Genomic DNA, 9,761 nt, shown 5'->3' with positions numbered 1-9,761 from the left:
ATTGTTCAGTTCCCACCTATGAGTGAGAACATGCGGTGTTTGTAAACATGGCTTTTTAAAAGAAACGATAAATTAACATGGTTTTAGAAGTAAAAATAATAAAGCTCTTTTTAAAAAACGTTTTACAGTAAAATACTTCCTCCCACCCTATTCCCAATCAGGAATGACTGCCATTAAAATCTGCTGTGTTGATTTGTAGAAATATGCATATCTCTTCACCCTGACTTTTAACAAAAAGCAAACGGGGTGTATGCTATACACACCATCACATGCCTTGCCTTTTTGACATGGGGGACAATGGTGATCCAAGTCAGCATCTGCAGATAACCTCATTTTTTAATTCCTGCATAGTATTCTATTAAATGTACATAGTCTGTTTTATTTCACCAATTCTCACCTGATGGACTACTGGGTGACAGTCAGACAATACTACTAATACAATGCATATATTTGAGTCTAAGTCTTCATGCAATGTGGGATATACTTATAAAATAAAATTCCTCCTCAAGTTCCCAGGTCAAAGGGTGTATGTACTTCTAATTTCAATAGGTATTGCAACATTATCCCAAAATAGACTACATGATTTACATTTCCTCTAATAAAGTATGGGCATGCCTGTTTCCTCACAGGCCCTATAGAGTATAAGCAAATTTTCTGATCTCTGCCAACTTGGTAATTAAATGTTTTTGACTGCTGTAATTAGCCTTCTTTCCTAAAATTAAGAGTAATGGTGGACATTTTTTTTTCATATGATTAGAAGTCTTGTTCTGTGAGCTAACATATCTTTTGTGGTGAAACCAGAGAACAGAACAGTTTTTTCCAATATACCCGAAAAAAAAAAAAAAAATCAACATCCTCAGACTTTGGACTTATAAACTCCATATGCAAGCAGTATGCCATGCCATTCAAGGTAGCTTCAAACATTTAAGACAAGCATTAAAAGAACAAAGATTAAGTCACACGTTTAAAAAAATTATGTGTCTACTATGTAACAATTATACATTTTCTAACCTGCCTCTTCCTCTTTTGAAGAACTTTTGCATCTCCCAAGAAAATATATCCTATAAAAGAACTCAGAAAATACTATACCACTCTAAGATAGTTACAAAGAAACATGTATAATATTTGTATGATTTCCTTCACAAAAGCAGACATATATGTAGACCACTCATATACCGCATCAAACCAATGCTGCCAACTTACCCATTAATAGATTTGAAAAGTATTTCATAGTCTTTCTCTGTAAGATCCAGCCTGAAAACAATAAAAAGTTATTGTTATATTTGTGAAACTTACAAGTAAACCTCTAAACGAAGTCACCACATTACTTTTAAAAAGCCAAATAAAAACTAATTTTTAATTACTAGACAATATTATCTACTTTCCTAGAGGCATTTTTGCAAACCACTTGAAAGCCACATAATTCTATCCTTGTTTTGCTAATCAGACAAGTAAATCAGACAGACATGCTTTTCTGTGATCTAACGTAATTTAATATTGTGAAGTATGTTTTAGTATGCAAAACATTAAAGACTGTGAGATTTAGGCACCAGTAATTTCTCTACTAACCAAAAACTACAAAAAGAAATGTAAGAATAGTCAGTAGTTTTATGTAAAGACTCCTTTAAGTAACTTTATTTATCATGCCTATTTAACTACAGGCAGCTCTGGCAGATGAAAAAATATATAAATAAATGTCAAGTCTCTGCTTCATCTTACCTCAACAAACTAGTTGCAAGAGTCTAGGGACTACTCTGCATTTCAAAGTCAGGACGGTTCAGATCTAGTCTGAATTGACAGACTACAGAGAGATGACTGTAGAACAGCCTAAATGCCCAGGTAATTACTCTGAAAGACCCTTGATCAAACACCCCTTAAGGGCCTCCTAACAATTGCCATATTATTGGTGACTTTATTCCCTTTCTCCAGAAAAAAAAGATGGGATTAATCTGTGACATACGGCGACAACATTTACTAAGTCACAGTAAGACATTTGCTCTCCCAAAACTTCAATAAAATGCAACAATAAGGGAAGAGAGCACCAAGTCGGTGAAATCCTTGCAAAAACTCTCCCACATTTAGCAGCCTTTGGTTTCTGCGAGAGAATAAATGGTACCTGTCCTCTCAACTTGCCCTAAAGGAAGTAGACTTATGACTAGATGTCAACTAGTCCATTTCTGCCCTCAAAGAAGTTTTCGGGGGAGGTGAGATCCCTCACACCGATTATTAACTAGACACCTGTGATATCCAGAACACAGGCTGTGTTTTGCCCGCAAACAACTTTGGGATCTACTCTCAAGTTCAAACAAGCTTTGCAAGTGCAGGTCTGTCTTTCACAAGTTCATAGTAATCTCTTCCTGGCAGAGGGCCACAAAAGCAATGGGTAATACCAGAATGGTGCTTACCATGGTCTTAAGTGGAGAAATACTGACAGGTAGCCCTGCCTTGGGAAGTGACAGGGAGGTGAAATATGAATCTACATGTACCCAGTACTCTGCCAATCTAATCTCCCCAGATTGTGGCAATAAAAAGGAACCAACCAGTCAGGACCCAGAATTCTCCCCATGGATATTTAAACCAGAATGGGCAACCACTACCATCACGGACCAAAATGGATTTAGATCACACAGCTGCACTCCAAGGACTCCTGCCAGCTAGCAGTGCAAGCTAGTTTCAGTCATTTCATTAATTCTAAATAAATGGCTCCCACATTGTCCATGACTATAGTTTTGGTCCCCACTTATCACTATTAAGAGGCTTAATTGTCACAGGGGAAGGAGTGTGCCATGTCACAACTCTGGTGCCTAGGGGCCCTGGCAGAGAATATAACTGTAAGTTGCACATTGTCAGACATTTCCTGAAACAAAAGCCCCTTTCAACAAGGTATGAGAAACAGTTTATTCCCTCCTTAACTGTAAGGAAATGGCTTAAGCCTGGTGATGATGGCAAATGACACAGTTTTAGCAGCATGAAAAGGATGGCAAAGCACTGTTGCCAATGGGGAGTGTTTGCCCCATTTAAAACCCAATCCAAATAACTGTCTTCAAAAAAACCAAAAATTCAGACTCTTATAAAGTCTGATTTGTGGTCTTTGGGGTTTTTTTTGAGAAAGGTCTGGCTCTGTCACCCAGGCTGGAGTGCAGTAGCGCCATCTCAGCTCACTGCAACCTCCACCTCCTGGGTTCAAGTGATTTTCTCACCTCAGCCTCCTGAGTAGCTGGGCCGATAGGTGCACGCCACCACTCCCGGCTTTTTAAAAAATTTTTTATAAATAGGGGTTTTTCCATGTTGCCCAAGCTGGTCTCAAACTCATGAGCTTAAGTGATCTTCCCACCTCGGCCTCCCAAATTGCTGGGATAATAGACCTGAGCCACCGTGCCCAGCCTGATTTGTGTTTTAAAACGCGGTGTGAACAACACACATTTTTAAACCAAAAGCTGCAGCCCATGGGCTGTTGTATGCTACCTCTGAGGAAGCAGGACATTCTGTTTTCCACTAGTCCCACACTGGGAATTTATGACAACCTGAGAGCACCAAGCACCTGAGAGAGAAGGTGGCAGGAAGAAGGCAGAAGGAAACCAAAGACAAATTTCTTGACCTATTTCAGAATGCTTCCCAGGTCTCCCATCTCTTCCTTTTCACTTCTAAACCACAGAAGTTGACTCCTAGCATCCAAAATTCAGAAATGAACCTAACATCATCATGATCATTTCAGTCTTATTTTGCATCAGATAATCCTTTGCAGGCTAGTCTGTGAACTTAGCCCCTATGTATTACACTGTTTCTACAGGATCTCATGATTCCAACAATATACCTTAAATGAACTCTGAGAACCCAACCTGGAAATTAACCTATATGCTGACAGTCACGTTCTCAGCATCTCTCATAAATACCAATATTCTGCAAAGTCATTCAGTTTCAAAACTCCCATGATTTCAAAACTTCCATCATCCTTATCTGTTTTTTCTTCCCTGTGCCCTTTTATTAGTCATCATATATTGGTGATTTTTTTTTTAAACAACACTTACCTATCATTCCCACACCACCGGTCTAAGCCAAGCCCTCAACACTTCACACCTAGCCTACTGCAACTACCTCTAAACTGGTCTACCTGCCTTAAGGCATTTTGTTTTACTTTTTTAAAGACTTTATTTTTTAGAGTAATTTCAGGTTCACAGCAAAATTAAGGGAAGGTTAAGGATTTCCTATACAACCCTTGCCCCAAAAGATGCATAGCTTCCTCCATTAACATCTTGGGTGGTACATTTTAACTGTTGATAAAAACACACTGACACATCATAATTGCCTAAATCCTAGTTTACATTGGGGTTCATTCTTGGAATTGTACTGTCTTCAATTATTTGAATGAGTGTGAGAAGGGCTGGTATTAATTCTGCTTTAGATGTTTGGTAGAATTCACCAGTGAAGCCAGCTGGTCTTGGGCTTTTCTGTGTTGAGAGGCTACTGATTACCATTTCAATCTCTTCACCAGTGACAGGTTTGTTTCCTGTTTCTTTATGATTCAGTCTTTGTAGACTGTGTGTTTCTAACAATTTATTCATTTCTTCTGGGTTACACGTGTTGTTGGCATACAGTTTCTTGTAAGTAGTCTTTATGAACCTTTTTATTTCTGTAGCATTAGTTGTAATGTCTCCTCTTTCATTTATGATTTTACTTCATTTATTTTGTATAATTTCAACTTTTATTTTAGATTCAGAGGGTATGTGTGCAGATTTGTTACATGGGTATACTGTGTGATGCTGAGGTTTGGGGTACAAAAGATCCTGTCACCCAGGTAGTGAGTCCAGTATCCAACAGGTAAGTTTTCAGCCCTTATCCCCCTCCTCCTCTAGTAGCCTTCAGTATCTATTGCTGCCATCCTTGTTTCAATGGGTACCTAATGTTTAGCTCCCACTTATAAGTGAAAACATACGGTATTTGGTTTTCTGTTTCTGCATTAATTCACTTAGGCCTCCAGCTGCATCCACATCACAGCAAAGGATATGATTTCATTCTTTTTTATGGCTGTTCTGCCTTTTGTCTCTCCTATCTCCCATGCACATGGTCAGTGCTAACATCCTAGAACAGTCTGCATTTAAAAGCTTCCTTGATGAAAACTTGGAAACACTGTTCTGAAGACTCTCTAGAGCCTCTTACTCAGCTCTAAAACTCTGATGTTACATGGGTTTCAAATAAAATGTCATTTGTAAAATTAGATATGCTACTAAAATATGAAAGACTAATATCAAAAGCAAATGGTAATCTTGGTGTAGAAACAGTTAATTTAAATGTAAAAGATCATACGAGAAAACAATTCTCATAAATCTAAACCTAAAGCCATTTTGTGGTACAATTCTCTAAATTGTAATATTGGCTTTATTAGTAGTAGTATATTTGAACAGTACTTTTGTTATAATTTTTGATGAGAAATTATTTACAGAAACAGGCTGTATAGAATAAATAGTGTTTTGTGTGTGAAATCACTCAAAATGGATTAGATGAGGGTGCTGAAAGATTATAAAATACATTAATTTTAGCTGACAAGATATTATAAATACATGTAAGATTCTGGTTGTTAGCTCCTTCCAAATGAAAAATATGGGAAGAATTCAGTTCTAAATGAAAATATGAGATGAATCATCTCATTCTTATAGGAACATTTTATCACAAAAATAATGTAGTGCCTTTAAAACTGCAATACCTATAATCTACACTGAAGCAACTCTAATGCATTAGTAATTTACAAACTTTTAAAGTAGAGTGTGAAGGTATTTTAAAAGTCATTTTCTAAAAACCTCCTTCATTCCCTAAGTGTTCTCTTATCCTAATATTATAAAATAAAGCTGGTTAAACTGTAGATTTTTTAAAAAAATTTTTTTTCAATGGCCTTTAGGGTAAAATTGGTTTTTGGTTACACAGATTAATTGTATAGTGGTGAAGTCTGAGATTTCAACGCACCAGTCACCCAAGTAATGTACAGTGTACCAAATATGTAATTTTTTATCTCACACCCCCACAACCACCGTCTCCCACTCTGAGTTTGCATAAATTTTAGATTCTTTTACTCCATTACCTTCATAGTATCTGTGAGGACCACCTTTTCTAGGGTAAAGGAAACTATCATTTCATTCTTGATGCTAATGCATATGACATACAGTACCTCTAATGACGTTACAGGTAACACACAGCTTCCCACACTGAACAATGCAATGAGAGACTCTAAGCAACATGTTTGTGGCAAAAATCAGGCTCAATGTTACTGCATTTAAACGATGTAATCATAAAGAGAAAGCACTAATTTTAGAGATATTATGCAGTAATTATTATTTTTTTGAGACGGAGTCTTGCTCTGTTGCTCAAACTGGAGTGCAGTGGTACAATCTCAACTCACTGCAACCTCCACCTCCCTGGTTCAAGTGATTCTCCTTCCTCAGCCTCCCCAGTAGCTGGGATTACAGATGTGCACCACTGCACTCAGCTAATTGTTGTATTTTTAGTAGAGACAGGGTTTCACCAGGTTGGCCAGGCTGGTCTCGAACTCCTGACCTCAGGTAGTCCACCCGCCTCGGCCTCCCGAATTGCTGGGATTATAGGCATGAGGCACCGCACCCGGCCATATGCAGCAATTTCTTTACAGAGTAAAATTTTAAAAAACACTGAATCATACCTTACTGGTACAACTCTTGCACCTGCAGACTCCAAATACTTTACATAGGATGCAGCAATATAGTATCTTCCATAGTTTTTCATGACTTTATTACGGCATTTTTGCATTAATATTCCTAATAACAAAAAAAAAAGTTTAGTTTCAAGCAAATTTCTTCTTGCTCAGAAACTGAAATCTATCACAGCAAAAATATCATATTTTATTATTTCAATTCACAGAATTAAATAGGAAGTTTCTCCTCCAAGTCCACCCACAGGCTGTGGGAAAGAAGCAGAGGAGGCTAATCTTGGTTTCAAGTAGATCTATCTCTCACCACATCAGGGAAGCCAAATAAGCCCCCAAAGAAGGACTACAGTAGCACATGCAGCCTTTACACAACTGTAGACCTAGAATCCATCTAAAGAATACAGATCCTTAAATCTACAAGACTGTCGCTCCTTTCCCACACATACTCACAGACACACTGATTCCCTGTCAATGAAGCAAAGGAGTGAAAACATCTTCCATCCACACCTCTCCAACATTACTTTAGCCCAAACTATCAATATCTCTCCTCTCCCCACTGCACTATGATAATAGACTCTTAGAAGGTCTTCTTACATCTTTTCTTAAGAAATCCCTCAAGCTCCAAGCAGCTCCCCGCGTAGAAGCAAATTGGATCACATCACCATTCCCATTCCTACAGTCATTCAATATATACTGTTGAATCATACCTCATGCCAGGCAACAAACTAGGTGCTGGGGACACATGAATATGAGAGAACCAAACAAAAACCCCTACCCTGTGTGTATTAAATCAAATATGTATCAAGGAGGGGAGAGAGGCCAAACAATAAACAAGATAAAAAGGCTTAATATATAGAGTGGCTGGTCGTAGGCACTAAGGAGAGAAAGAAGGTGGGGAAGGAGATCCCATCTGTGGAGGAAAGGACAGTGTCTTCAATATGGTGGCCAGGCAAGTCCTCCTTGAGAAGGTAAAACATGACATTTGAGCCAGGACTCCAGAGAGGTGACAGAGTAAACCATATTCACATATCTGGGAAAAGAGGAATCCAGGAAAAAGGAATGGCAAGAGAAACGGCCAGGAGTCAGGAAGGTGCCTGTCACATTGCAAGGAATCCATGTTACTAGAGCCAGGTGAGTGAAGGCAGAAAGCAATAGGAAAGGAGATCAGGGAGAGACAGATCAGCAAGCAGGTGTCACCACCTTGTTTAACTACCTCAGTGGGTCCCTAAACTTTAATAAACTCTGTAAGACCCTGTGTGCTCTGCCCCACCCATCTCTCTGGCCTCCTTTTACCAGTGAAACCCAGCCCCAGCACAGTACAGCAACCAGCACACATCAAAACACGTCTGTCGGGTGAGTACCTGTGCCTACTACCATTCAGCACTTCAGCATTTGGAACACTTTCAGTGTCTCTGTAGGCCACCTGATAGGAAGAGCTGTTGTCTGTATTACTCACTTTTGTATTTCCAGCTTCTTACAAGTGGCATTCATCAGGTATTCCGGTAACATATCAAACAACAAAATTTGTTCCGTAAGACTTTTTGTCCTTACTGGTAGGTAAAATCATCTTTACTAAGGAATACAAAGTTTGACTAGGGAACAAGGAACTAGGAATGTCATAGGAAATGGAGTGGTATAGGGTACATGGAGTGAGGTACCACAAAGGTGACATGGGGCATCATGGGAGCACAAGGGTTACCAGAAAGAGAAGTACATCAAAGTGAGTTCCACCAACATCTCCCCTTCCCCTGGGCCCAGCATACTCACTTTTCCCATCCCTGGGAAAAGAGCTCAAGCTGTTCTCCCTCTCCCTCAAAATGTGACCAAAATTTCACCAATAATTTAAGGCCATCTGATAACTTTTGTAGCTTCCTTGTCATCTTTTAATCCTTTGCACTTCCTAGAGCAAGACTGTGTACATAGTCGGTACTCGGTTAACGATTCTGTGCTGATCTCAGTGACCAAAAGCAAAGTCCCTTTTTTAAATATTTGACACAGGGCTACCCCTGATTCTAGGAAAGGGAAAACAATCCCCTCTGCTTTTTTTCTCTCCTCTGGACACACAATATGCAACCTGTTACATTAATTACAGCTTGAGTTAGTTCGTGGAGAATCAAATCACCATGTTAAACAGCTATGAAATAAGTTCCAAATATTAGTAAGCAATCCATTTGAAAATTGGGCACTACCTATATGAAAAAACATTCATCTAATTTCTGTTTAGTTACAGAATACAGTGATAATCTTCACAGAAAAAAAATAGTATGAAAGGCATAATCCTACAGCCAAAATAAAACTAACCTTAATTCCACACAAATTTATTTGGGCAAATTTTAACCCCAGGATGATTTCTCCCAGGTAGCCTTCCTTGGGCCTGTCTCAAATGTGTGTTTTGGTAACACAGACTGATTTTACTATCTCTTTAAAACACAAATATGTTGGAAACGAAAAATTGTGTACTGCATTTTAACATCAAATAGAACCTACATTAGGATATTAGCCACTGTTGTCCTCTGCTACTGAACATGACAAAATCCAAATTATACCTTAATGTCTTGATTTTATATTACAATGCACTGGTATTTTAAATACGCCCTCAACCTGAGACATTTTGACAAATGTAATGCACGCACGTGTAGATGTAAATGAGTAAAAAATTCCCAACTATGTGCGAAAACGAAATGTTTTATTTTAGTATAAATTCCTAGCTGTGTACAAAAAAAGAAAATCCGCAGGATTCTTCACGGTGCTGCACCCTCCTCCCTCCCATCTTTAAGAGCCATATGAGTCTAAAGGAATGAACGAGACACTTCAACCAGGTACATTTCAGTACGATCCAAATGGTACCCAGCCCGGGGTCCTCCTTGCACCAAAAGCCAAGCACATCTGGGGTTTTTCCCCAGCAGGACGCAACAGCCGGAGCGCGGCGGCGGGAGGCGCCCAGCGCCGACACCCAGCCCCTCCCCATACGCTGCGGCCCCGTACAGCCTGCTTACCGATGATGGGCTTCTTGGCGGTGTCACCGTGGGGTCTGGACAGCCGGAGGCTCGCCGCCCCGCAGAGTAGCAGGCCCAGCACGCACAGTAGG

The 9,761-nt window shown here is 39.3% G+C and overlaps 1 protein-coding gene across 1 annotated transcript in view; it reads right to left on the bottom strand.

Annotated features, from left to right (window-relative positions):
- Positions 1–9,761, bottom strand: part of GGH (gamma-glutamyl hydrolase (conjugase, folylpolygammaglutamyl hydrolase)) — a 26,987-nt gene that overhangs the window by 16,642 nt on the left and 584 nt on the right. Inside the window, exons 2-4 of the mRNA XM_011982189.1 lie at positions 9,670–9,756; positions 6,668–6,782; positions 1,204–1,254 (exon numbers count right to left, since the gene is read on the bottom strand). Coding sequence (XP_011837579.1) covers positions 1,204–1,254; positions 6,668–6,782; positions 9,670–9,756 — 253 coding nt within the window. The remainder of the gene's footprint in view (positions 1–1,203; positions 1,255–6,667; positions 6,783–9,669; positions 9,757–9,761) is intronic.

This window comes from Mandrillus leucophaeus, unplaced genomic scaffold (genome assembly GCF_000951045.1).
Source record: "Mandrillus leucophaeus isolate KB7577 unplaced genomic scaffold, Mleu.le_1.0 Scaffold236, whole genome shotgun sequence".
NCBI lineage: Eukaryota > Metazoa > Chordata > Mammalia > Primates > Cercopithecidae > Mandrillus > Mandrillus leucophaeus.
Note: the sequence above shows the minus strand (reverse complement) of the source record. Positions and strands in the feature narration are given on the sequence as shown.